The 27,277-nt window shown below is 64.6% G+C and overlaps 1 protein-coding gene across 8 annotated transcripts; it reads left to right on the forward strand.

Moving 5' to 3' along the window:
* The first annotated feature begins 43 nt into the window (after positions 1-43).
* CAPN15 (calpain 15) lies at positions 44-26,616 on the forward strand. 8 transcript variants are annotated; one of them, XM_063699906.1, is made up of 15 exons: positions 46-369; positions 2,352-2,545; positions 6,455-6,507; positions 12,608-12,886; positions 18,869-20,339; positions 21,047-21,255; positions 21,334-21,517; positions 21,728-21,951; positions 23,325-23,450; positions 23,535-23,687; positions 24,080-24,241; positions 24,330-24,559; positions 24,634-24,800; positions 24,892-25,070; positions 25,310-26,616. In XM_063699906.1, the coding sequence occupies exons 4-15, from the start codon at positions 12,705-12,707 to the stop codon at positions 25,485-25,487; spliced, it is 3,465 nt and encodes a 1,154-aa protein (XP_063555976.1). In that variant the 5' UTR covers positions 46-369; positions 2,352-2,545; positions 6,455-6,507; positions 12,608-12,704; the 3' UTR covers positions 25,488-26,616. The 8 variants fall into 8 exon arrangements, with proteins under 8 accessions (XP_063555977.1, XP_030862373.3, XP_055220728.2 ...); XM_063699907.1 differs by lacking the exon at positions 2,352-2,545 and having other exon boundaries at positions 44-369; positions 25,314-26,616; XM_063699904.1 differs by lacking the exon at positions 2,352-2,545.
* The last annotated feature ends 661 nt before the right edge of the window (positions 26,617-27,277 follow it).

The raw sequence follows: 27,277 nt of genomic DNA on the forward strand, positions 1-27,277 counted from the left end.
GTACCGCCCCGAGCTTCCGCCCCGGCGGCGCCGCGCAGCCCTGTGGGAGCCGTAGTCCGGGCGCGCGATTCACAGCGCCGCGTGCGCCCCGGGCGCGCCGTAGCCGCGGGGCCCGGGCCGGGCGCTACGCTACGAAGGCAGCGTAAGGCGGGCACCGGACGCGGGCAGGGGCCGGGGCCGGAGCCGGGTCGGGGCGTCCCGCGGCTGAGGAGCGGGAGGCCGTCCGGGCAGCGCGGCCGGCGGCGAGAGGGGCCCCGCCGCTCTCCGGAGGCAGAAGTTGTGGATCGGCCGGCGGGGGCGAGCGGGCCCGGGGGCTGGGGCCGCGCTGCCCGGGACGCGAGGACGAGGCGGCGCCGCCGGGCTGTGGAGGTGAGTCCCGTCGGCCAGGCCCGGCCGGGCGCCCAGCCGGGGACCCCGGGCGGGGAGCGCGGGCCCGGAGGGCGGCGGGGAGCGCGGGTTCGGCGGGGCGCAGGAGGCCTCGGGGGCCGGGCGCGCCGGGCTCCGAGCCAGGGCAGGGACGTCAGGGCCCTCGGAGTGGGGTCAGCCCGCCGCCTGCTGGCGCCTCCAGGCTGGTGGGGGCCAGGGCTGAGCTTGGGCGATGCTTCGCAGAGGAGCCCAGAGGAAGGCGGGAAGTCGGCAGGGACCTGGGCCATGTGGGTCACTTGAGGCCAGCCCCGGGGGCCGCGCACACCGGAGGCGGCCTCGGCCCTGCCTGCCCTTGAGTGCCCTTATATCCGGGCCCATCGTGCAGTCCTGGCCGCCTTAGGGATGTTGTGCTTGGTGCGGGCATCACTCCCCTGTCACTTGGGGAACGGCCTGGGGGCGGCCACCTGGCGTGGAGGGGCTGGCAGGAGCCCCGTCTGTGGCAGCCATGCCAGTGTTCTCTTCCGTGTTCCTCTGGGGCTGCTGCGGCACCAGCTGGGAAGTTGCAAATCTGATGTCTTCCTGCTGGCTGCAGAAGGGGCCCCTCTAGTCCTGACCGGGGGAACTCTTGTGTGGTCAGCTGGCCCTGGCCAGGCGAGCTCTCGGGGCCCCCTTACTGCTCTGGAGTTTGTTACCGGACTGCAGGTAACAAGACCCGGAAAGCAATGGTGAGGCCCGGAACCTGAGGCCAGGCCTGGGTGTGTGGGGCCAGTGGGGAAGACTGGGACTTCGTTGGGTGCTGAAGAGTTGTGTGCTTCTCCTTCGGGAATCCCGGATCTCTTCCTCTGCCCAGGTCTGAGGGGTGCGGAAACGTGAGTCACAGTTCAGTGTGGGAGTGCCCCGTAATTGCCTCCGCGTTTCCAGAGTCTGGGGCTGGGCAAGGATATAGGGGTGATTCTGCCTTCCAGTTCTGAGTGACTTCTCAACTGTGAAGTGGGGCAAGAGAAATTGTTTTTCTGGCCTGTCTGGGGGAGGCAGGTCCTGCAGGAAACCAGCTTGGCCTGGCCTTGGGTTGGGTGTGTCTTGCCTCCTCCGAGGTCCTTCTGCTTGCGGGAGGAGCACCCCTCTTTTTCCTGCTTCTGTCTGTGTCTGAGGCTCTCCAGAGCTCCTTGATTGGCAGAGGAGCCAGTGACCTCTGAGTCCCCAGGAGAGCCCGAGGCTCAGTAACTGCATAACTGCGCAGGGCCTCCTGTCTGGGCCTCCACAGACCGTGGTCTCTGAGAGCAGGAAGTGGCTGGTCCCCTGTAATTCTGCATCTGTGTAAGAGCCTGAAGCCCTGCTGGCTCTCTCTCCGGGCACCCCTCACTTGCTTCTTGCCCTGGCCTTGGGCAGCACTCCGGAAACCCCAGTGCCACAGGTGAGGAACCGAAGCTGGAGACAGCTGTTCATGGCAGGGGAGGGGCCGAGGGAGGCTGAGTGCCTGGTCTCTCCCTCCTGCTGGTTCCACCAGTTCACACGAGGCAATTGGAGGAAAGGATTCTGCTGCCCGGAAAATCCTCCGGAACCACAGGTGTTGTTCATGGGCCTGAGCCGGTCAGTGAAGAACCTGAGGGGCGCCGGCCGCCCACGTGGCCGTTGGTGGCCGAGTAGCCCCTGGTCCAGCCCTCTGGCCCGCGGTGTGATGCCTCTACTCATGGCAACAGGTGTGGACAGGTGCTGAGAAGGAGGACGACATCATTAAACAAAACAGCTTGGGGTCTTTGAAAAACAGTGACAGAAACCCAGGAAGGCTGGTGACTTGTTAGGTCTGTGTCTGTCCTGGGCGGCCGCTCGGCCCTGGACCGTGAGGCTGAAATGACAGGAGACACGGAGGGTGGGCTTGGGTGGTTTCCTCATAAGACACAGAGGAAGGAGACCCCCAACCCGGGGGCTGCCTCGTGCACTTTGCTCTCCTGTTTTCCTGCTCTGTCCCTCTGGTCCTGCCCTAGACCCCGCCGGCCGGCCGTCTGACCCCTGGCACAGCAGGAGTGCCCAGAAGCCCAGTGGGACTTGTTCTCTGCCTAAAGCTCTTCCGCTCCCTCGTAACCACTCGGTGTGGATGTGGGTTTTCTCACCACCAGGCTGTGCCTCAGCTGCGTGGAGCCACTGGACTCTCATGCCCCACGCTGGCGAGAACGCTGAGGTCTGTGCGGTTCTCATGTTACCGTGTAGCTGGTCCCTGGCTCCCCACTGTGGGATCTGTCTGCAGCACTTACACTTGGGACCGCCCTGTCTCCCTGCTGGATGTGGCGCTGAGGGCAGGGGCCGTTTCTGTTTCTTGGCAGGCCTAGTGTCTAGCGCCTTGCAGCCGTGCACAGAGCAGGCGGTCAGTGAGCACCTGGGGTTGGCCCTCACCACAGGCAGTTCTGAATACCTGGGTTCTGGCAGCCCAGGGGGACTCCTGGGTGCTCCAGGAAAGTAGCGCAGCAGCCCCTGTGGCGTGGACACGGCCACACCTGAGCTCGGCCTGTTTCTGAGTCTGAGAGAACAGGCTTGCTGGCCTGTGATCTTTGCATGTGTGTCTCGCTGCAGGGAGGCTGTGGGTTGAGGCTGGGCCTGGAGACCTGTTCAGCCACACCCTGTCACTATGTGGGTTACACACAGCTGGGTGGAGACCTCACGGTGCGTGGCCCAGGGAGGCGTCTGGGCGTGGAGTCTGTGGACAGCTACCTTGTACCACTAGGACAGGGGCTGCTGCTGGGCCCACAGGGTGCACGGAATGGGGGCTGTGGGAGGATGGGGGCATCCTAGTCCAGGGCAGGGACCCCAGGAGGGACCGTGTGGGCCCCCCAAGATGAGCTGCGTCAGGCTGTTGCTTTGCACACTCTGAGGGGCCTGCCTGAGTGCTGCATGGGAAGCCAGCAGTGTGGCCGCCCTCCCCAGAACTCAACTAGGGCACCAGGGTGGACCCATGAGTCCCCTCGGGTCATGGGCATCAGCCTCGCCGTCCTGGCCTCCAGATACCACGATTTGTCAGATTCCCTGAGGCCAAAGGGAAGCTTCAAGGGTTGCCATCCCCGCCTCCCTGGCGGTCCTAGACGGGATGTCAGGAGGACGCAGGGCCATCGCTGCTTTTTAAATGTCACAGTGACTGCAGCGTCTGCTCCTCTGTGGAAGGAGCTTGCTCCACTAATGAGGGAGTTCCTCCTCATGGCCTTCCCCTCACTTCTCTTCAAAAAGTTGCCCTTTAACAATTTTTTAAGTTTTATTTTTTTGAGCCAGGGTCGTGCTCTGTTGCCCACGCTGGAGTGCGGTTGCAATCATAGCTCGCTGCAGCCTCAAACTCCTGGGCTCAAGTGATCTTCCTGCCTCAGCCTCCCAAAGCACTGGGACTACAGGTGGGCACCACCACACCCAGCCTCTGCCCTTTGTAAGTGAAGTCCCCCAGGCAGGTTGAACCTCTTACACCTTCTGCCTCCTGCCTGATCCCCACTCCCTACCCCCCACCTCCCTGCCCCCTGTAATGAGAAAGGCAATAAGTTTTGGAGCTTTCTGGAGTTCCTGCCCCTCCTGAAAAGGTGGCTGCAGAGAGGCTGGAGCTGATGGGGAAAGAGGTGCCACGAGGCCTCCTCTGGGTTAGGGCCACACGGCTCCCAAGGCCCCCGTCTCCTTCTCTGGGGTGACAGGTGCCCCCAGGGCCACACGGCTCCCAAGGCCCCCGTCTCCTTCTCTGGGGTGACAGGTGCCCAGGGCCACACGGCTCCCAAGGCCCCCGTCTCCTTCTCTGGGATGACAGGTGCCCAGGGCCACACGGCTCCCAAGGCCCCCGTCTCCTTCTCTGGGGTGACAGGTGCCCAGGGCCACATGGCTCCCAAGGCCCCCGTCTCCTTCTCTGGGATGACAGGTGCCCAGGGCCACACGGCTCCCAAGGCCCCCGTCTCCTTCTCTGGGGTGACAGGTGCCCCCTGTGTCCCAGAGGCTTCTGCTTGGCCACCAGCGAGGTCACCGGGCTGCCCAGACCAGGGCTGCTTCTGCCACCACATGGCAAGCACAGAAGTAGAGAAGTGCCAAAAACCACGAGTGCTTGTCTGGTCCTTTTTTCCTGTTAAAAATAGAAGTCGGGGCTGGGTGTGGTGGCTGACACCTGTAATCCCAGCCCTTTCAGAGGCCGAGGCAGGTGGGTTGCCTGAGGTCAGGAGTTCGAGACCAACCTGACCAAAATGGCGAAACTCCATCTCTACTAAAAATAAAAAAATTAGCTGGGTGTGGTGGTGTGTGCCTGTAATCCCAGATACTCAGGAGGCTGAGACTGTAGAATTGCTTGAACCTGGGAGGCGGAGGTTGCAGTTAGCCGGGATGGCACCACTGCACTCCAGCCTAGGCGACAGAGCTATACTCCGTCTCAAAAAAAAAAAAAAAAAGAAAAAAAAGTAGAATTCGGTTGGGCTCAGTGGCTCATGCCTGTAATCCTAGCACTTTGGAAGGCCAAGGTGGGTGAATCACATGAGGTCAGGAGGTAGAAACCAGCATGGCCAACGTGACAAAACCCCCATCTCTACTAAAAATACAAAAATTAGCTGGGCGTGGTGGTGTGTGCCTGTAATCCCAGATGTTTGGGAGGCTGAGACACTAGAATTGCTTGAACCCGTGAGAATTGCTTGAACCCGGGAGGCAGAGGTTGCAGTGAGTCGAGATGGCACCACTACACTCCAGCCTAGGTGACAGAGCGATACCCTGTCTCGAAAAAAAAAAAAAAAGGCCAGGCGCTGTGGCTCACGCCTGTAATCCCAGCACTTTGGGAGGTCAAGGCGGGTGGATCACCTGAGGTCAGGAGATTGAGACCATCCTGGCTAACACGGTGAAACTCCATCTCTGCTAAAAATACAAAAAAATTAGCCGGGCGTGGTGGCAGGCGCCTGTAGTCCCAGCTACTCGGGAGGCTGAGGCAGGAGAATGGCGTGAACCCGGGAGGCGGAGCTTGCAGTGAGCCGAGATCACACCACTGCACTCCAGCCTGGGCGACAGAGCCAGACTCTGTCAGAGAAAAAAAAAAAAAACAGGTGATGCCTGTGCCACTGGACACACCTGCACACCATCCTCATGCTGATCACAAAAGAGGGTGAGGGGCCAGGCATGGTGGCTCATGCCTGGAATCCCAGCACTGGGGGAGGCCAAGGCGGGTGGATCACCTGAGGTCTGGAGTTCGAGACCAGCCTGACCAACATGGTGAAACCTCGTCTTTACTAAAAATACAAAAATTAGCCGGGCACGGTGGCGGGCGCCTGTAATCCTAGCTACTTGGGAGGCTGAGGCAGGAGAATAGCTTGAACCTGGGAGGCGGAGGCTGCAGTGAGCTGAGATTGCACCACTGCACCCCAGCCTGGGTGACAGAGCGAGGCTCTATCTCAAAAAATAAAATAAAAAATTTAAAACCAACAAAAAAGAGGGTGATGGCTGAGTGAGGAGTCCACGGTGGGCCCTTCACAGGGCCCAGGAAGGACAGGGCGGGAAGCGTGAGCATCCTGCCCACCGCAGTGGGTCTGCCACGGAAAGCATGACCTTAGAGAAGCAAAGCCGCCTGGCTCGAAGCAGTGGCCGCCCTGCTGACAGCTGTAGTGGCCGGGTGGCACTCGGGCTGGGGTCCAGGGGAGTCTAGGTGGCCACCTGGCTGTGTGCCTGTGCCTGCCCAAGCTGGGCACCTTTCCCTGGCAGTGCCCGGGAAGCTCGGCTGCCCTCCCTGGCTGGTGCTGCTCTGCAGCCCTGCTCATGGACTCTTGCCCACGGCCTGTTCCTTGTAGCAGGGTCGGGCCGTGGGAGGTCCGGACAGGATCTTGAATGGCCCTGTCTGCGGTCCTGGCTGGCCAGAGGTTGACTGCACTGGACAGGTCAAGGGCCTTAAACCAGGGTAGTGAGGAGCCTGCTGAGCCCCTGCTGCTCCCCAGGCTGCCTTTGGCGCTCGGACAGAGACAGCTTCTAAGGCGAAGGGTCTCCCGGGGCTGATTTCCCGGGAGTCTGTCTCCTGCAGAGAGGGCTGGAGGCGGGGCTCGGTGTTCCAGGGTCAGAGTCCTCCTGGTGGAAGCTGAGGTGCCTGATTAAATGCCTCCCTTTCTAGGCAGCAGCCCAGACGCGGCACAGAGAGGGCTTGGGAGCTTGCTGCAGCTTCAGGTGAGTTTGTTCCCAAGCCCTGCGGCTCGTTCATGGGTTTGCTTGGGCTGCGGAACTGTTTGTGGAGCAGCAGGGTTGGAGTGCCCATGGCTGGGGGGCCTCTTGGAGCCCTTGATTCACAGAACCCCTGGAGGCTGGCAGCCCTGCCTGCCCTGAAGAGCCTCGTTCTCCCAGCCGTTTGGGCTGTGGTCCTGTCGTGGGAGGCGACGGTGAGGGCGGCCCGGGGTCCCGACGGGGGTGTTTGTCCCTTTGGAGACCTCCCCTGTGCTGTGGCCCCGGCCCCCAGATGGAGCTCCCCATCCCCACGGCAGCGCTGGGGCTGGGGCTGGGGCTGGTGAGGAGCCTGTGCACGGCCCCCGCCACTGTCCTCAGCCAGGAGGGTGCCTGGTCCCTGGGGAGCGGCCTGCACCTGTTTATGGAGAATGCTGTCCTGCCAGTTGTCTTTTGGGGTGGGCGGTCAGAGTCCACGTCCTCCCCCAGGGCGGGGCCCTGGCCTGGTTTCTTGTAGGGACGATGGGAAGCCCTGTCCTCAGCCCTCCCACCCGACTCATGCAGGAGCTTCCTGTCCTTGGGGTCATCTCCTCCACAGGGGCCTTAGCGTCAGTGGGGACAAAGGCAGAGGTGCCTGTCTTCAGGTTGTGGGGACCGACTGAGCTTCCTCCCAGTAGTGGCTGGCTCTTGTTTCCTGTCTGGACCAGCAGCCTCTGGTCTGGTGGGTGCAATTTTAGGGCGCAGTGGGGTTGCCGTGGGGCAAGGCCAGGCCGCCAGCTGCCTGGACACAGGGGCCCCCGCTTTCCATCTGCTGCCCCCCACACCCCCAGCTCGGGCAGGGGTGACACCCGGGCATCCTTGTTGGGGTCGCTGTGGTTCCCATGGTGGCAAGATGGCTCTGTGAAAGATTGACGGAGATGTAGGGCCCAGGAGCAGGTGCTGTATGAGTGGGACACGCCTGTGTCACCTGCGGGGCAGGGGAGGGCTCGGGGGTACAGCCGTGTACATGGTTAGTTAGCGAGACAGTGAGGAGTGTATGCGGAGTGGACACAGCTGTGGGTGCCGCCCACGCAAGGCTGGGGGTCGCTGTGCCGGCCCTGCTCCCATGTGGGCTCCCAGCTCCCCAGGTAGGGACGCTGACCCCGGGAGGTGCCTTTGCCTGCAGCCACTGGAGCCTCAGGAGCATGCGTTCTGTCCCCACGGGTCACCCCCACTGAGCCCACCACCTACCGAGAGGCACCTCGAGACCCTGTCCTGCCACAGGTGGGCTGTCCAGGCCAGCACCAGAGACCCCCAGCAGACCTCAGTGGCTGCAGATGGAGCGGGGCGGCGACGGTCACCTCCGGGACTCAGCCCTGTGCTGAGCCCCGGGCAGTGTGATCATCCTGGCCCTTCTCGTGCACGTCCCCTGGCTGGATGCTCCTTGCTGCCCTCACGGGGTGTGTGTGTGGCATACAGGACAGGGACCGGCCAGTTGGCCCTGCTCATTAACCACTTGTCCCCACAGGGCAGTGGCGGCCTCACCTCTGCAATTCTCTGAGGCTGGATCTAGGCCACCGCCCCGTTTAAAACTAGGGCATCGGTTCCCAGGGAGGGCGGGGAGCTGCACAGTTGGACTTGTGGGGGTCAGGCATGGGTCCACACAGCCCGGGGCCCTCCGCACCCTGCCCCTCCAGGGAGCCCAGAGGCGGGCGTGGCTGCAGCCTGGCTCTGTGACAGTCATGAGTCACGGCCACTCTTGAGGCGCCACCCTGAGAGTGAGCCCCTGTGGTCACGGCTCCTGCTGGTTCCCATTCGCGAGCACCTGAAACAGCCTGGCCCACAGCAGAGGCCCCGGGGGGCACGTGCAGCTCACGGGAGCAGCACAGATGCTTGGCCGGCAGCAGGCCCTACAGGAGCAGCAGCGGCCCAGGGCATGACCCTGGGGTCAGGGGTCAGAGTTCGGCATGCTCTGCGGGGGCCTCACCCTGCTGTCCCTGGGCCTGGCCTGGGCACACTCCTTGGTGACAGTGCCCCTGCACGCCCCCCGGGTTATTCAGACAGGGAGCCAGGATGGGAACCACGGACTGACCTGACCTGCGTCCTCGGGGCCACTGCACTGGGTGATTCACGTGTGCCCAGGCCCTGAGGTGGGCCGGACCTGGGAGTGGCAGGCGAGCCTTCCTCCCAAGAGCCTCTGGCTGGCCGCAGCAGGCCCTGTCCCTGCTGTCCTCAGGCGAGTGGCCCTGGACGTGATAACCCCCCTGCCGAGGTCTGGCCGGAGCCAGCACCCACGGCCGAGATGCAGTCAGCCCTGGCTGGGCGCTGTCCCTGGGGGTGGCTGCTGGTGCTGCCCTCCCTCCTTCCCACCACTTCTTGCCCCTCTTTCCTGGGGCCCTCCCCCATCAGAGTTTTCCTCCTAAATGCAGTTCCCTCCCTCTAGGGGAACGCGGGCTGGGAGCCTATTTTTTTTTTTTTTTTTTTGAGACGGAGTCTTGCTCTGTCGCCCCGGCTGGAGTGCAGTGGCGCGGTCTCGGCTCACTGCAACCTCCGCCTCCCGGGTTCACGCCATTCTCCTGCCTCAGCCTCCCAAGTAGCTGGGATTACAGGCACCCGCCACCACGCCCGGCTAATTTTTTTTGTATTTTTAGTAGAAACAGGGTTTCTCCATCTTGCGCAGGCTAGTCTTGAACTCCTGACCTCGTGATCCACCCACCTCGGCCTCCCAAAGTGCTGGGATTACAGGCGTGAGCCACTGCACCTGGCCTGGGAGCCTTTTCCGTAGCTGCTCATCCTGTACTAGCATCTGTCCATCATGAGTGGACAGAACACAGGGGGACCCAGGACCCAAGCTGCACTCGGGAAGGCCAGCAGGGTGGATTTCGGGAAGAGCATCGGTGCCAGTTTCCCACAGTCATCCCTGTGATGGGACCCTCAGGTTGGCACGTGGCTGGCAGCTGTGTCCCGGGAGCTCTTGCTCCTTAGTGGGCCTCGCCAGCCAGGGCAGGGCCCCCGCCACCCCTCACGGGGCTCTTGACTCCTCTGGCAGCGGATCGGGGCGGTTCAGCGATACCATCTCTGGAGATCCCCTGGCGTGTGCTGGAAAAACGCCGGAGAGGGCTTAACAGAGCCAGCCGTCCAGCCTCCGTGACAGGGACGTTTGCTTTTCTGGGCAGGCTCCTATCTTCTCTTCCGAGCACCCACGAGAGGGGACTGTGCTGTCCCTGCTCTCCTAGGACAGGCCTTCCTCCTGTCCAGATGGGGCCCACAGGGTCAGTTGCCTGAGACTGGCTCCAGCTCAAGAAAGGTTTTCTGAGTGAGCGCAGGGGAGCAGGAGGCTGGTGAGCAGCTCGCTTCCTGCCCTGGGCGCAGCTGGGCACCACTTCTGCCTTGGGCCTGCTAAAGGCATCAGTGAGGAGCAGGCGGGGCCTGGTAGGAGCCTGTGTTTCTAGCAGCACGCGTGACCCCAGGTGCCACGTGGGTGAGTGAGTGGCGAAGGAGCTGAGGTTGGCCCTGGCAGGTGTGCAGTCCTCACACAGAACGGGCAGGGCTCCTGTCAGAGCCAAACCAGCTCAGGGCCCGGTGCAAGCAGCTTCTGTCCCGTGGCACCTCCGCTAGTCGCCGCTCCCACCCAAGCCCTGCCCTGCCCCGCCCTGCCCCGCTCAGGGTTTGGCTACAGAAGGGGAGTGTTGGAAATGCCCAACCTGTCTCCCGTGAGGGACTCCTGCGTGGCATGGGCTGGGGAACGCAGGGGCCGTTTGGGTGGTTCCGGCGTCTGGCGTAGCCACGCGAGAGGCCCTGGGTTGATGTGTGGGCTCCCTGCTAGCGAGCCTGCTCCGTGCGTGCTGGGCTCCCGGCCTTGCTTCCGTGTGGCATTCGAGGCCCCGTGGACCTCGCCTGCGTCCTGCATGTTTGAGCGCGGCCCCTCGTGGAGGCCGCCAGCACTGGTGGCTGCAGGGCCTGTAGTGTAGCACGTCCAGAGACCCGGCCTGGAGAACGGGTCCTGGATGTCTCCATCATGTTTTACTTTCGCTTCACACGGACGCAGCGATGTCTCAGATACCTCGGATCACACAGAGCACGTCGCCAAGGCTTGTTTTGTCTGTTCCTTTCCACCTGTCTTACGTGGCTACCAGGAGATCCGCCACGACTGCCGTGGCCCCCGTCCACACTGCGCGGCGCTCTCCGGCGTGGCCGCCAGTTGCCCCTTCGAGGGCAGGTGTGAGTACAGGGTGGTCCCTGTGGAGAAGCAGCTGCAGGCGAGTGAGCCAGGCTGTACCCTGCAGACCCCGAGGCCTGAATTTCGTGGAACTCTCACCTCTCACAGAGTATTGTTTTTCTTCTGATTTTTTTCCAACCATTTAAAAATTTAAAAGCCATTGTTGACTTGCGGGCTGGACCAGGCTTAGGGCGGGGCTCTGGTCCGCACCCCACACTGGCCCCGTGTGTCCTGTGACCGTTCTGCCTGCGGGGCAGGCCTGAGCCACCACAGGATGGCAGGGTCTCCAGGGTGCAGGGCCCGCAATGCTTCAACCCTCCCACGACCCCAGCACCTTCAGAGAAAATGGACCCTCGTGCCAAGTGAAGTGGTTCAGGCGAACGTTATCACCACACGGGGGACTCGGCGGCTTCTGCCCCAGGCCTCAAAGGAGAGGGGATCCAGAATTCTCTGTCTCACCCCCTCAGCCCCTGCCCTTGAAGCTTCTGTCCCCAAGGCTGTGGGGAGGAACCAGGGAAGGGCTGGCGCGTCTGCTGTGCGATCCCAGGTGCTCGTGCCTCGCTGAGCTCAGCCCCTGCGGCCTCAGAGCTGCAGGCCCCTCCCGGGTGTCAGAGCACTGACTGGAAAGGCCCCCCACATCCCTGCCCTCTGCTGCTCCCCATCGTCGTGGGGGAGAAGCTGGAACTGCACCCCCACCCCCCCGAGCCCGCTCACCTAGGGCTGCCCCCAGGCCTCCCTGAGCTTCAAAGGATATGTTCTTTGGTGCTTTTTTTTTTTTTTGGCTCTGTCTCCCAGGCTGGAGTGCAGCTGTGGTGCTCACGCCATCCTCCCACGTCAGCCTCCTGAGTAGCTAGGTCTACAGGTGCACACCACCACACCCGGATAGTGCTTAGTTTTCTATAAAGACAGGGTCTCACTGTGTTGCCCAGGCTGGTCTCAAACTCTTGGGCTCAGGTGATCCCCCACGCACGGCAGCTTTGACACTTACTTGACCCTTTCCTCCTAAGCTCTACCCTGACGCTGGCTGTGTGTCCCAGAGACTTAATCAGAAGCTGGAAGAAGGGCTGTGACGTGTGTGACAGCAGGAACTGCTGGTCAACCCACAGCTGGCCAGCCTGCCGGGACGCCACCTTGGCCCCAATCTTGGCAGGGAGAGGGGAGTGTATCGGACTCTGGGGAGAGCAGCTGCCTGCATGGGCAGGGTCCTCCTGTCTCAGGATTAACGTTCTCAACTGTATTTGATTTCTCCTCAGCCAGAGGGGGTAAGGTGGCCTTCCCAGAAGCACAGGTGGGCCGCGTGTCAGAGGCCCTGGACAGCCTGTGCCTCTCCCGGGCCTCCCAGCAGGGGTGGCTCTCGCCTCTCTGGAGGGGAGACCCCAGGAACCGGCCCCCGCCCTCAGCCACAGCCTCACAGGGTCCTTGTTTCTCGGGGCCTGGCTCTGTGGGTGCACACGGCACGGTCGGGCTCCCGTCCTTCTGGAAGGCTCCAGAGTGGCATGTGGGCAGCTGCGTGACGCGGCCCCAGATCTCCATCCAGCCTGGCCTGCAGCAGCTCCCTACGCCCTCTGCTACCTCCCCTGCCTACCTTTGGGTAGACGTTCTCTTGAGCCTTCCTTCTGTGATAAAGCAAAAGCGTGTGATCTCTTTTCTCACCAAGGAATAAAACGTCTCTGAATACCACAGACGTGATGCCGGACTTTTGGGGGCCGGGGGGTGTCCTAGGGCCCCGAGGGAGGAGCCCTGTGGGTGCCGAAGTCGGGCCGCAGGCCCTGCACTGAGATGTCCCCTCAGCCTACCCCAGGCAGCTGGGCATGCTGGGAAGTTCTCCCGGGCTGTGTGTGTGAATCATGCTGTTTCTTCTCTATTTTTTCTCTCTGTCTGTTTATTTTTGTTGTGTGTCACTCTGACCAGCCGGCCGCCCTGTCTCTTCCCTCCATGCTCCACTTCGACCGCTGCCGGCCAGAGGTGACCAGGTCCGGCTCTCAGCACGGCCGCCGGCCGGGGGGCCATGGGGAGCTCCGCCTCCTCCCTGGCCGCAGAGACCGAGTCGGACCACAGCTTCCCCGGGGGACCCCCCTACCCGGGTCCCCCGGCAGCGGCTGGCTGGTGTAGGAGCGGCCCAGGGGGGCCCATCTGGGGAGGTGCCCTGGTCAGCCGGCAGCACCAGCCCCCACGGCCCCGGGCCCGAAGGTAAGAGGTGGGGAGGGGTGGCCCTGGAGGGGTCCCGGGGGCAGAGGGCCTCGTTCTCAGGGTGCCCCCTCCTTGGCAGAGGTGCTTGCAGAGAAGTGGGTCCCTGCTCTTTCCAGTTGTGGCAGCTCTCTTCCCCAGGGTGCAGGAGCTGAGCAGGTCTGAGACCCCGGCCTCGGCCTGGCTGGTTGGTGGTGGGGATGGGGGCTAGTGCGCCCAATCCTGGCGGCCCTGTGTTTCTCACAGGCTGTGCTGCTCCACGCAGAGAAGCTGTTCCTGAAGCTTCTTTTTGGGCTGGGGTCGCTGGCGGCTGCAGGCTCTGGGCATATTGCCTGCTGCCCCCCCGGGGGTCACAGGCCACATGGCTTGGTGGCCGAACTCCACGTGCTGGCTCCTCACAGCTGTCACCATGGCCTTGGCTACCCGCTGCGTCCCTCAGGAGCTGCCATCAGGTTCTGAGGTGCCTGGTCTGGAGGCAGTCCAGGTGGTGAGGTCTGGACTGGCTGGACCCCACTGATGCTCCTGCCGTCACCCCATCCTGGCCCTCACTGGAGGCAGGGACACTCAGGGGCCCGGGGCCTTGGAGCCGGTGCTGCAGTGGCCGCCGTTGCTCTCACAGCGGGTCCAGGCCTGGCTTCTGAAGGCAGTGTGCCTGCGTCTCACACTCAAAAGGGCCTGCCAGGCTGCACCTGGCGGCAGCTCCCACGGGGGACGATGTCCTGCTGTCTGTTGGCCCCCAGGTGGGAGGGACGGGTGTGGAGCTGCAGGCAGTGGGCAAGGCCATGGCAGGTAGCCAGGCCTGGGAACCAACCTCTAGGTGGCATCCACACTGAGGCCTGAGCTCCGGCCGACAAGGACTGGGGATGCAGGGGATTAGCCAGGGGCTGTGTGGGGGAGCCCTGGAGCCCTGTCTGCAAGTTACCCCGATGGACAGGGAGACGCGGCAGAGGCAGGGCCTGGGAGGGGCCGTGTGGGGCCTGGTGGTCGGCAGAGGAAGTGTCTGTGCTCCTCCTGCATGTGGTGGCACTGGAGCGCCTCCCAGTTCCTGGTGTTACCGCACCAGCCGCCTCCCAGTGAGCATCTCCATGTGCACCGACAACAGCTTTGTTGAGGTAGAACTTACCAGACTCACCTGTTATAAGAGTGCAGTTTGGTCACTCTTAGCAGTTTGTAGAGTTGTGCAGCCGTCATTGCAATCCAGCGTTGCAGCATCCCGTAGCCCACAGGGACCCCCAGCCCCACAGTCCAGCGTTACAGCATCCCGCAGCCCACAGGGACCCCCAGCCCCAGACGGCCACTGACCGGCTTCCTGTCTTGGTTTGCCTTGTGCAGAAGGTGCGTGGATGTGGGGCCACAGGACGTGGCTGGTTGGGTTTGCCTTGTGCAGAAGGTGCGTGGATGTGGGGCCACAGGACGTGGGGCCCCGTGTCTGGCCTCTTCACTCGGCACCGTGCCCTCCAGATTCATGCACCTGCAGCCCGAGGCAGTTTCATTCACTGCTCCTTTGCGGGATGAACCGCATTTTATCTATTCATGGACGCTAGGACTGCTTCCACGTGGCTTCTGTGGACAACGCTGTGAACATTCTTTACGAGGTTTTGCGTGGACCTGTTTTCATTTATCTTGCATAGATACCTAGGAGTGGGATTGCTGGGGCGTGTGGTGAACTTTCATAACGTCTTGAGGAACTGCCAAGCCATCTTCCGCAGCGGCTGTATTACTTAGTTCCCACCGGCAACGCTGGGGAGGGTCCTGGCGTCTCCACGCCCTCGACAGCTCCTGCCGTTGTCTGTCCTTGTGATTCTGGCCGTCCCAGGGGGTGGGAGCTGGTGTCCCCTTGGCTTTGATCTGCGTTTCCCTGGTGGCCAGCCATGTGGGGCCTCTCTCCCTGTCTCATCCACCTGTGCCTGTCTTTTTTTCATTTATTCACTTATTTATTTATTTAGAGACAGGGTCTTACTCTTGTCACCCAGGCTGGAGTACAGTGGTGTGATCACAGCTCACTGCAGCTTCTACTTCCTGGGTTCAAGAGAACCTCCCATCTCAGCCTCCCAAGTAGCTGGAACTACAGGCGTGCACCACCATAGCTGGTTAATTAAAAAAAAAAAAAAAATTTGGCCAGGCTCAGTAGCTCACGCCTGTAATCCAGCACTTTGGGAGGCCGAGGCGAGTAGATCACCTGAGGTCAGGAGTTCAAGACCAGCCTGGCCAACATGGTGAAACCCCATCTCTACTAAAACAAAAATTAGCTGGGCGTGGTGACGGGCACCTATAATCCCAGCTACTAGGGAGGCTGAGGCAGGAGAATCGCTTGAACCTGGGAGGCAGAGGTTGCAGTGAACCAAGATTGCACCACTGCACTCCAGCGTGGGCAACAGAGTGAGACTCCGTCTCAAAATAAAATAAAAATACAAACCCTGAGCTTGGGAGGGTCCAGGCTGCAGTGAGCTGTGATCGTGCCACCGCACTCCAGCTTGGGCGACACAGTGAGACGCTAGACGCTGTCTCAAAAAACTTAAACAGAAAAATGTAGAAAGGATTGTCGTTCCCTTTCTCATTTTCCAGAGGGCAGAGGACTCTCGGCCCCTGCTTTTTGAGCACCAGGCCGAGTTTCAGACCTCGGGAGGGCCTCTCCAGTCTGCAGCTCCCGGCGGCCTCGGGCCACACTCCCGGGATCCCCAGGGACTGGCCTGGGACTACTGGGGGTGGCGGCAGTGGCTCTGGCCACGGGGAAGGAGGTGGAGCCGCGGGGCAGGCGTGGGGTCTGCTGTGCCCGGTGTGTGGGGCGTGTGTTAGACTTTGGACCTGGCCTGCAGGGTCAGGCCGTGGTGCCTGATGACGCCACGCCGCTCTTTCTCTTTCACCCTGGCCTCCTGCCTGGCCCTCCCCTGGGTCGGCATCCCTGGGGCCACTCCTGCCCCTGCCCGCTGCTGTGGGGCCTGAGCTCCAGGCAGCTCCTGTCTGCTGCTGCAAACAGGCCCCCAAGGTGCATGGTGAGGAGACCCCCAGGCTAGAGATGGGCGAGAGCGGTGGGCGAGCAGACTGCGGGAAGGCAGGTGGGGCTCCACACGCGGAGCCGTCCCCACCACGTGCACACACAGGCGACCCCTGCTGTGCTCCGACGGAGGGTGCTGGGACTAGGGAGGGTCAGTGCGGCAGCCCTGGCGTTTACTGAAGAGCTGCCTGCCTGGCTCGCTGCCCTGGTGGCCGCTGAATTCTCCCAACGCCCCAGGAGAGCAGGTGCTGTGGCCCCATGACCGCTCCCCCATATGGAGGAAGGGGTGGTGCACAGGCTGGTGGAGCCTGGGAGAGCCAGGGCAGCCTGTGTCTCCCCCGCAGCGTGCGGCTGGCGCGGGGCTGAGGTCCCTGTACAGCTGACAGTGTGCCTGGCGCCCTCAATCAGTAAATCAGTCATCTACGGGCCGGGCACCGGCGGCTTAGCACAGAGAGGCAACAAGGGTAGACCCCACCTGGCAAGGCTGACCGGCGCCAGGCTGGGGCCAGCCTAGGAGAGTGCAGCCCAGCTCGAGGGAGGCACCACTCCTGCCCCTCAGAGCACGGAGCAGAGCCCCCCATGGTATCCCCCACCCTGGGCACAGCAGGAGGAGCTGCCGACCAAGTCTGGCACCCCGGTGTGCCCCGAGAGCTGTCTGGGCACAGGTTGCAGGGCTGCCCCGGCCGGACAGGGCATCTGTGTTTCTCGGTGTGGCCTCAGGGCTCCGGTGGCTTTGACCGAGGCCCTGGGGGACAGAATGCAGCTTCCTACTCCTCACTTTTCCTAAGAAAGAGGCCGCCTCCCAGGACTGGGGCTGCGCCGGTCACAGGCCCGTGGCCTCCACGCTCCGGGTGCTGCTGTCCCGGCTGCTTCGGGGCGGGCTCCGTCTTGCACGCAGCGAGCGGCTTCATCACCTCCCTTTTGAATTGGAGCTGAGTGTTGGCAACGCCCAGATAACTGGGGCACACGGCTCTTTTGTGTTGGATTTTTCTGGACACTTGCCTCGATTTTCCATTCAACTTGGCCTCTGTGCAGTAAGGAGCGGCCCATCGTCTCCCCTCATGTCGTCATCTCCCCTCAGCGTCGTCTCCCCTGAGCCCGCTCCCTTTGAAGGTAACCATCCTACAGTAGTGAGGGCTCCTTGCTGAGTACGTGTGGCTGCGACTTCAGGAGCGTTCTGGGTTGAGAATTCCAAAAGGGCTTCGCTCAGGCCTGGCTTTGGGTCTTTGGGCTCCTGACGCAAGCGTTTACTTCCAGGCTTTGGTGGTCTGGCCTCAGGAGGTCAAGGCTGCAGTGAGCCATGCGCGAGCCACTGCACCATCCTGGCCACAGAGTCAGACCCCATCTCTAAAGTTCAAAACAGCATCTTTGTAAGGGTTTCGGGTCTCTGAGCCCATGAACCTGCGCAGGCCCTGCAGAGGTGAGGGTGGCCCTGGAGTGGCTGGGGGGTTGTGGAGACCAGAACCAGGGCAGAAGGGCAGGGAGGGTGGGGGCCCTGCCGAGGTCTTCCGCCGCTGACCCCTGGCCCCTGGCCCCCTTCCACCTCGGCCCACCGAGAGAGGCCGGCACAGCGCAGACTGCGGGGTCAGTGACACTCCACTCAGCGTCTCCAGGCACAGAAGGGCCGTGGCCTGCCTTCGCCCTCCTCACCCGTGTCCCGGGGCCACGTTTGAACTTTAGGCCTTGTTCTGACTTCATTGAAACCCTTCTGAACTGCAGACTGTCTTCCTGACCCACCTGGGTTTTGCCAGGATGACTCCGAAAGGTGTCTCCCAGCAGACACACCCCGCTGGCGATTGTTTGGTCCTGGGGACACGGGTTCTCTTTCTCCTCTCTGGAGCTGGTGAGGCTGTCCTTGCTAGTCAGTGACAACTACAGGGCCAAAGGGAGGGTGTGTCCCAGGAGGCCCAGCCCACCTCTGCCTGCACCTGTGGTCAGCGGGGTGCAGAGTCTGTGAAGGCACCTCCCGGAGTGGGGGCTGCAAAGATCATGGCCACTCTGCCACCCACAGGGGCCCGGGCCAGACGCCTGGGCTGTGCCTCCTCGGCAGCCAGGCTGAGGAATGTGCAGGTGCAGCCGGGAGCCCGCCGGCCACAGCTGCATCCATGCCCTTCTCCGAGTGGTGATGGCAGGGAGAGTCCTGGCTGTCTGCAGGCAGATTGCTTGGGCTTTCACAGAAGCCCGCTGTTAGAGCAGGTTCCTGGCCTTGGGTCTCTCTGCTCCAGCTGGACGCCCTGAGCCTCGCCGGGCCCAGTCCACCCCCGTCCACTCTGCCAGGGGCAGCTCAGAGCCCTCGCCACGCGGGGCTGAGCGCAGGGAAGGCAGCATCACAGAGTTCACTCGGCTCCACAAAACACCCGTGTTGCTTGCGGAGACTTTTTGTTTTTTTGCTTCTTTTGAAGAGGCAAGTTTTCTTTCTTCCTGAACCAAAAGGGTTTAGATGGAGCACAAGATTCATGCCATATTTACAAGAACAATTGATTTTTCTGCCAGGCAGAGCAGCCAGTCTGTCTCGGAGGCTGTGCTGTGGTGTGGGGAGGCCCCTTGCTCAGATCAGCCTGTGCCTTCCCCAGGCCCCGGCCCATCCACCTGCCCTTCCGTAGGTCTGAGCACCTCTTCTTCCACGCCCAGGATGACCTGGTCCTGAGCTTGGCCGGGACCCCCTGCTATCTGCCGTCCACAGGCCTGGTGACAGAGAAAGCAGTGCCCTGGAACAGCAGCCCGGCTTTGGGGTGCTCAGCCCTCTCTGTAGGATCCTGTGTGGCTCAAGGGATCTGCCAGGCCTCCAACGGGCAAGAGGGGCCCTGAGCCATGGATCCATTCTGGGCGGAGGCAGCCCCCACCGCCGCCTGCCTCAAATGCTCAGCCCTAGGCCCTCGGCCCCGTAGCTCTGCAGCCACAGACGGGTGCCTTCCCCAGGCCGAGAGGAGGGTGGGGTCCAGCCGCTCAGGACCTCACAGGGTGGCCCTGATGAGCACCTTCCCTTGCAGCCACACCCACTCGCCCGGGTCTATGGCCACGGTCGGAGAGTGGTCCTGTGTGCGCTGCACCTTCCTGAACCCGGCCGGCCAGCGCCAGTGCTCCATCTGCGAGGCTCCCCGGCACAAGCCCGACCTCAACCACATCCTGCGGCTCAGCGTGGAGGAGCAGAAATGGCCCTGCGCCCGCTGCACCTTCCGCAACTTCCTGGGCAAGGAGGCCTGCGAGGTGTGCGGCTTCACCCCGGAGCCTGCGCCTGGGGCTGCCTTCCTGCCAGTCCTCAACGGGGTCCTCCCCAAGCCACCCGCCATCCTGGGGGAGCCCAAGGGCAGCTGCCAGGAGGAAGCAGGTCCAGTGAGGACTGCGGGGCTGGTGGCCACGGAGCCCGCCAGGGGGCAGCACAAGGACAAGGACGAGGAGGAGGAGGAGGAGCAGGAGGAGGAGGAGGGGGCGGCGGAGCCCAGAGGGGGCTGGGCGTGTCCGCGTTGCACGCTGCACAACACGCCCGTGGCCAGCTCCTGCTCCGTCTGCGGGGGCCCACGCAGGCTCTCGCTGCCACGGATCCCTCCTGAGGCCCTGGTGGTCCCGGAAGTGGTGGCCCCGGCCGGCTTCCACGTCGTGCCTGCCGCGCCTCCACCTGGCCTCCCTGGGGAAGGTGCCGAGGCCAACCCCCCAGCCACCAGCCAGGGCCCAGCTGCCGAACCAGAGCCGCCCAGGGTCCCGCCCTTCAGCCCCTTCTCGTCCACCCTGCAGAACAACCCCGTGCCGCGCAGCCGACGCGAGGTTCCCCCCCAGCTGCAGCCGCCGGTGCCTGAGGCTGCCCAGCCGTCACCCTCTGACGGCTGCAGGGGACCCCCCCAGGGCTCGGGCTGGGCTGGGGCCTCCCGCCTAGCAGAGTTGCTGTCTGGCAAGCGGCTGAGTGTGCTGGAGGAAGAGGCCACGGAGGGTGGCACCAGCCGTGTAGAGGCCGGCAGCTCCACCTCGGGCAGTGACATCATCGACCTGGCCGGAGACACCGTGCGTTACACGCCCGCCAGCCCCTCCAGCCCTGACTTCACCACCTGGTCGTGTGCCAAGTGCACGCTCAGAAACCCCACAGCGGCCCCCAGGTGCTCGGCCTGCGGCTGCTCCAAACTGCACGGCTTCCAGGAGCATGGCGAGCCTCCCACCCACTGCCCCGACTGTGGGGCCGACAAGCCCAGCCCCTGCGGCAGAAGCTGCGGACGGGTGTCCTCGGCCCAGAAGGCCGCCCGCGTCCTGCCCGAGCGCCCGGGCCAGTGGGCCTGCCCTGCCTGTACCCTGCTCAACGCACCGCGGGCCAAGCACTGCGCCGCCTGCCACACGCCTCAGCTCCTGGTGGCCCAGCGGCGGGGGGCCGCGCCCCTGAGGCGCAGGGAGAGCATGCACGTGGAGCAGCGGCGGCAGACGGACGAGGGCGAGGCCAAGGCGCTCTGGGAGAACATCGTGGCGTTCTGCCGGGAGGTGAGGCGCCCCCTCGCCCTGTTCCTGCTCCTGAGCCTCCCGCTCCCGCCCTCCCCTTCCTAGGCTTTGGGCTCTGGCGATGGGCTGGGGAGGAGCCCACAAGGCCTAAGACGTGATGGGGCGGGCAGCACCCTCCGTCCCGAAGCTCCAAGCTCCCAACGGCCCTGGGGTCCAGCTTGGCCTCCTGACCCTTGGTCCTTGCTGGTGACCGAGATGCACAACCTTCACCCCCCTCAATCCTCCACCATGGCCAGGAGGGCCCCAGAGCCCCGTCTGATGTGCCGCAGGAGGTGAGGGCTTCCCAGGAGCAGCGTGGAGACCCCGCTGAAGTGCGAGGTCGGGATGTACCCGTGCTCCGCCCTCTAGAGTCCAGGGTGGCATCACCCACGGGTCAACTGGGGAGCAGCCCGCACCCTCCCCAGCAGGGCCAGGGCCAGAGCCGTGCTGCCACCCACTGGGGGCTGCGCTGTCCCCCTGGGCCCACACGTCCCCTGCTCCTCACCTGTCGCCAGCCGGTGGCCTCTCCACTGGGGCTGAGGGCTTCCTCCACACAGGGCCGAGCGCCAGGTCTGTGGCTGTCCACGCTCCACCCGTCCCTTTGGGGCTCAGGCAGTGCTTTGGGGCGCTGTCCTGGGTGGGGTCTTGTCCCTGCCAGGTGGAGCGAGGCCGCCTTGCCCAGCCTGAGCACATGGCCGTGGTCTCTGCAGAACAACGTGAGCTTCGTGGATGACAGTTTCCCTCCCGGGCCCGAGTCTGTCGGCTTCCCCGCGGGCGACAGCGTGCAGCAGCGCGTGAGGCAGTGGCTGCGGCCCCAGGAGATCAACTGCTCCGTCTTCAGGGACCACAGGGCCACGTGGTCTGTGTTCCACACACTGCGGCCCTCGGACATCCTGCAGGGGCTGCTGGGGAACTGCTGGTGAGGCCCTCTCCAAGGCCGGGGTGGGGCGGGCGACCGGCCGCGGTCCCCCCGAGGTCACCCTGAGGCTCTGCGCAGGTTCCTGAGCGCCCTGGCAGTGCTGGCGGAGCGGCCGGACCTGGTGGAGCGGGTGATGGTCACGCGCAGCCTGTGTGCAGAGGGCGCCTACCAGGTGCGGCTGTGCAAGGACGGCACGTGGACCACAGTGCTGGTGGATGACATGCTGCCCTGCGATGAGGCCGGCTGCCTCCTCTTCTCACAGGTGGGGCGGCCTGCAGGGTGGGCACGGGCGGCAGGGGCAGCCTCTGACCCCAGCCCCGAAAACAAGGCCGGCTGCTTCCTCTTCTCCCAGGGCGGGTAGTGTGGGGGGCAGGCGGGGGTGGCCTCTGACCCGGCCCTCTGCAGGTGTAGGGTAAGCAGCTGTGGGGTAGTGGGGGCGGGCGGGGGTGGCCTCTGACCCGGCCCTCTGCAGGCGCAGCGGAAGCAGCTGTGGGTGGCCCTCATCGAGAAGGCGCTGGCCAAGCTGCACGGCTCCTACTTTGCGCTCCAGGCGGGCCGCGCCATCGAAGGCCTGGCCACGCTCACCGGCGCCCCCTGTGAGAGCCTGGCGCTGCAGCTCAGCTCCACTAACCCCCGCGAGGAGCCCGTTGACACTGACCTCATCTGGGCCAAAATGCTGAGTTCTAAGGAGGCTGGGTAAGCGGGGGGGGGGGCACTGTGTGGTCAGCCGCGTTGGGAGGAGAGGCGAGGCGGAGCGGTGGGAGACGTGGGGCTGGTGGCCCCTGACCCAGTTCTGCGCCCACGAGGTGCCCCTGGCATGGGCTGACCCCGCGTGGCCAGGCCACAGCCCCAATCACCTCCCGCTCCCTGGGCGGGGCTGGAGCTGGCCTTCTCATGCCAGGAAGGCCACATCCTGGCCAGGCCGTGAGGTGGGCCCAATGCCGTCACCCCCCCGGAGCAGGTGTGAGCGGCATGTTGAGTTTGACCCGGGCCGTGGGGCGAGACCAATGCCGTCACCCGTCTCGGGGCAGGCGTGAGTGGCGTGTCGAGTTTGGCCACACTCTGGTCAGCGGGTCTGTGCCTCGACCCCCAGGGGCCTCCTCGGAGTGGCCCGGTGCGAGCACCTTGAAGCTCCCGGAGCCCTCCTCTCAGCTGACCCTGGGCAGTGCCGCTGCCCACCCGCCCGGGAGCCACAGAGCCCAGAGCCAGCCCCACAAGGCCTCCAGGGGACCCAGGCCTGCCACCCCTGACTCAGGCCCTGTGCGCTTCAGGCATGGTGGAGGGGGGCGGTCCAGACCCTCCTAAACACTTCACGTGGTCCCTACAGGCAGGAGTGGGCTCTTCTCTGCTGCCCCTGCCTGTCTTGGTGGCAAGGGCGCAGCCAGCGAGGGCACTGGTCAGCAAGGCCCCGGTCAGTGAGGGCCCCGCTCAGCCATGCCCCCAGTCGGTGAGGGCCCCAGTCAGCCATGCCCCTGGTTAGTGAGACCCCCTGTCAGTGAGGGTTCCCTGTCAGTGAGGGTCCCAGTCGGTGAGGGCCCCGGTCGGTGAGGGTCCCCTGTCGGTGAGGCCCCTGGTCGGTGAGGGTCCCAGTCGGTGAGGGCCCCTGTCGGTGAGGGCCCCTGTCGGTGAGGCCCCTGGTCGGTGAGGGTCCCAGTCGGTGAGGGCCCGTCGGTGAGGGCCCCTGTCGGTGAGGGTCCCCTGTCGGTGAGGGTCCCCTGTCGGTGAGGGCCCCTGTCGGTGAGGGTCCCCTGTCGGTGAGGGTCCCCTGTCGGTGAGGGTCCCCTGTCGGTGAGGCCCCTGGTCGGTGAGGGTCCCAGTCGGTGAGGGCCCGTCGGTGAGGGCCCCTGTCGGTGAGGGTCCCCTGTCGGTGAGGGCCCCGGTCGGTGAGGGTCCCGGTCGGTGAGGGCCCCTGTCGGTGAGGGCCCCCTGTCGGTGAGGGTCCCCTGTCGGTGAGGGTCCCCTGTCGGTGAGGGCCCCTGTCGGTGAGGGCCCCGGTCGGTGAGGGCCCCGGTCGGTGAGGGTCCCGGTCGGTGAGGGTCCTGGTCGGTGAGGGCCGCTCTGCCACACAGGTTCCTCATGGGTGCCTCCTGTGGCGGGGGCAACATGAAGGTGGACGATTCGGCCTACGAGAGCCTGGGCCTGCGCCCCCGCCACGCCTACTCCATCCTGGATGTTCGAGATGTCCAGGGTACCAGGTAGGGCCGGCCTGGCTGAGGGTGGGCGGGGTGCCGGTGAGACTCGGGCAGTGTGGTTTGGATCCTCACCCCTGTGGTCTGCAGGCTTCTGCGGCTCCGAAACCCGTGGGGCCGTTTCTCCTGGAACGGCAGCTGGTCCGACGAGTGGCCACACTGGCCGGGGCACCTGCGTGGTGAGCTCATGCCACACGGCAGCAGTGAGGGCGTCTTCTGGATGGAGTACGGCGACTTTGTCAGGTATCAGCGCTGTGGGGCAGTGTGCGTGCCGCCCCCGCCCTCCCAGGGTCAAGTCCTTCTCTGGAGAACAAGCCTGTCCCTCCTGCTGACCTGGGGTGGGGATGGCTTGTCCATGGCCCAACCCAAATGGGACCTGGAGCTTCAGCTCCAAGGTGCCAACCTCAGAATCCAGGTCCACCCAGGTCAGCAGATTCCAGCGCCCTGAAGAGCCAGCCCTGGAGGGCTTCCTAGTATAGGCCTCAGGGATGGGCCCCCAGGGGTCAGGCTGCAAGAGGACGGTGACGGAGCAGCAGGCACCTTCTGGGGTCACCGGCCTGTGGTTGTGGTAGGCGCTGAGCCACGGAGGTGTGGGCCGTGGTAGGCTCAGGGCCCCGTCCTCCCGCCGCCCGTAGGTACTTCGACTCCGTGGACATCTGTAAGGTGCACTCGGACTGGCAGGAGGCGCGGGTGCAGGGCTGCTTTCCCAGCTCGGCCAGCGCGCCCGTGGGGGTAACAGCGCTCACGGTGCTGGAGCGGGCCTCGCTGGAGTTCGCGCTCTTCCAGGAGGGCAGCAGGTGGGTGCTGCAGGGCCCCATCGGGCTGGGCTGGGCTGGGCTGGTGGCCATGACCACGCGTGACCCCGGCCCGTGGTGTCTGGCGCAGACGCTCGGACGCAGTGGACAGCCACCTGCTGGACCTGTGCATCCTGGTGTTCCGGGCCACGTTCGGCAGCGGCGGCCACCTCAGCCTGGGCCGCCTCCTGGCCCACAGTAAGCGCGCGGTCAAGAAGTTTGTCAGCTGCGACGTCATGCTGGAGCCTGGCGAGTACGCTGTGGTGTGCTGCGCCTTCAACCACTGGGGGCCGCCCCTGCCGGGCACCCCTGCCCCCCAGGGTACGTGCCCCCTACCCCAGGCTCATGCCCCAGGCCCACGGGGAGGGCTGCGGTTCACACGCCCCTCCTTGTAGCCTCCAGCCCCTCGGCAGGGGTCCCGAGAGCCTCCCCAGAGCCGCCGGGCCACGTGCTGGCTGTGTACAGCTCGAGGCTGGTCATGGTGGAGCCCGTGGAAGCCCAGCCGACCACGCTGGCTGACGCCATCATCCTGCTCACCGAGAGCCGTGGAGAGCGGCACGAGGTGGGTGGGGGTCCCGGGGGAGGGTGGTGTGGGGCAGGGGGAGTATGCCCCAGCGCCTGCCCTGCCCCACAACTGCCATTCCTGTGCCCAGGGCCGTGAGGGCATGACCTGCTACTACCTGACACACGGTTGGGCGGGGCTCATCGTGGTGGTGGAGAACCGGCACCCCAAGGCCTACCTGCACGTGCAGTGTGACTGCACCGACAGCTTCAACGTGGTGTCCACACGCGGCAGCCTGCGCACCCAGGATAGCGTGCCACCCCTGCACAGGTGCGCCCCTGCCCCTGCCCCCCCACCCCTGCACAGGTGCCCCCTCCCCTGCCCCGGTGCACCCACACCCAACCCATGCCCCCCACCCGACCCCTGCAGAGGTGTGCTCATACCCCTGCCCCCACCCTTGTACGGGTGTTTGTCACCCCACTCCTGCTCCTGCCCCTGCACAGGTGGGCACAGCCCTGCCCCCATCCCCACCCTGCCCTCCACTGGTCCTCACCGGTCCCCTCCCCCAGGCAGGTCCTGGTGATCTTGTCCCAGCTAGAGGGCAACGCCGGCTTCTCTATCACCCACCGCCTGGCACATCGCAAGGCAGCCCAGGCCTTCCTCAGTGACTGGACAGCCTCCAAGGGGACCCACAGCCCCCCGCTCACGCCAGAGGTCGCCGGTCTGCATGGGCCCCGGCCGCTGTGACCACCATGCCTGGGGCAGGGGCTGTGCACAGACGGACCTCCCACCCCCACACGCACTTTATGAGGGAGACCCCGACAGAGGACGCTTGAGCCAGAATCTCAGGACCCTGCCCAGGGAGCTGCCAGCCCAGGGCTCAGCTTCCCATGGGCCCCCCGCCCCCCTCCCTCCCCTCCCTGAACCCCACAGTCCGCCTGGCCAGGCCTCCCGGCCGCCACGCAGAATACCTCGAACCAGGCGGGCTGTGAACCAGCCCCGCTCACCTGCCAGCCCCAACGCCCGACGGGGGCCGAGGCCAGGCTGCCCCTCCCTGTGGGCTCAGGGTCTCCTGCGGGGGAGGCAGCCAGGAGCTCTGTCCACAAAACCAAATCTGGGTGTCAGAGGCCAAGACCCTGGGGTGGGGTCAGGGACCACCCCTCACGGGGCATAAGGTCAGTTTTCCCCCAGAGCCCGGGTCCCTGTCCCCCACAGGGCAGGCGGGGTCCCTGGAGCCCTGGTGTGGAGCGGCGAGTCCCAGGGCAGTGCCTGCCTCAGAAGAAGGGGCCCTTGGTCAGCCCCCCAGCGACACTATGCAAATCCTGGAGTGCCCGCCAGGATCGAAGCCATGACTGGGTGCAGGCGGGCGCCAGGCCCGCTGCGGGTGGGCACCAGTTCTCAGCACTGCTCACGGCTGCCGGGCACACTGGGACCAGCAGGCTCCTCAGCCAACCCTGTCCCTCGGCCCGGCCCTGCCAGAGAGGGACCCCAGCACATCGTGGGCATGGGCAGGGCTCAGCCGCTCCCACCTCCCCACAGAAGCCCAGGAGTGTGTGGACGTCTGAGCCCAGCTTTCTGCGTCCCCACCCGGCCCTCCTGGCCCCTCACCCCCGGCAGTGGGCCAGCCTCGCCCCCACTCCCCCTCCTACCCCGGCAGGGGCTTCCGGGGCCTTTTCACCTGGAGAAACATTCCCACTCCCCTTTGGCCTCCCTGTACTCTGAGCTGTGAATATTTTTAACCCTGTAAATACGGCCAGCTCTTGTGACACAGAGACTATTTTATCAACTGTCAGCCCCGTTCCTTTACGATAGGATTCTCCACAGTGGCTTCCGACTCAGGCTCCAATGGACCAAATAAAAGCGTTTTGTTTTGTAATCACGCCTTCTCCTCCTGCTGTTGCCCCGCCCAGGGCCCTGTGGAAGGGCGGGGAGGTTGCAGGTCTGAGGGATAGGCCCTGCCCAGGCATCCCGGGCAGGCGGACGGACGGGTGGGGGCCCCTGGAGATGGCCGTGGTGGGGTGACTCACAAGCTTGTAAGGGGCAGCCGGCCCTGCCAAGTGGACGCAGCCAGGAAGGACGGAGTGACTGGGCGGGGGCAGGGGTCAGACCCTGCGGCTGCAGCCCCACGGCCAGGAAGGACTGGGCAGATGGGACAGCAGCGCATGCAGCTTCTTCCAGCGAGGCATCCGCACGGGGGGCTCTGTCTGAACCCATCAGTCACCCGGCAGGAGCAGATGGCGTGAGGGGGCGCGTGGGGAGAAAAGTTTCCTGTCCCCTCCCAGCCTCGTCCCAGGGTGGCCTCTGCCCCACACAGGTGCTGCTGAGCAAAGCGCCCGGTCGGAGGCTCTGCTGTCTCCCTGGACGGAGTTGGGGGCCGGGGTCGGAGGCTCTGCTGTCTCCCTGGACGGAGTTGGGGGCCGGGGTCGGAGGCTCTGCTGTCTCCCTGGACGGAGTTGGGGGCCGGGGTCGGAGGCTCTGCTGTCTCCCTGGACGGAGTTGGGGGCTGGGGTCGGAGGCTCTGCTGTCTCCCTGGACGG

Source organism: Gorilla gorilla, chromosome 18 (genome assembly GCF_029281585.2).
Source record: "Gorilla gorilla gorilla isolate KB3781 chromosome 18, NHGRI_mGorGor1-v2.1_pri, whole genome shotgun sequence".
Classification (NCBI taxonomy): Eukaryota; Metazoa; Chordata; class Mammalia; order Primates; family Hominidae; genus Gorilla; species Gorilla gorilla.

Excerpts from the sequence above, each read along its gene's own strand:
- CAPN15 (XM_063699906.1), top strand. The coding sequence starts at position 12,705 with ATGGGGAGCTCCGCCTCCTCCCTGGCCGCAGAGACCGAGTCGGACCAC. Across the intron at positions 12,887-18,868 it reads CCACGGCCCCGGGCCCGAAG|CCACACCCACTCGCCCGGGT; the intron begins GTAAGAGGTGGG and ends CTTCCCTTGCAG. Across the intron at positions 21,952-23,324 it reads CTGAGTTCTAAGGAGGCTGG|GTTCCTCATGGGTGCCTCCT; the intron begins GTAAGCGGGGGG and ends TCTGCCACACAG.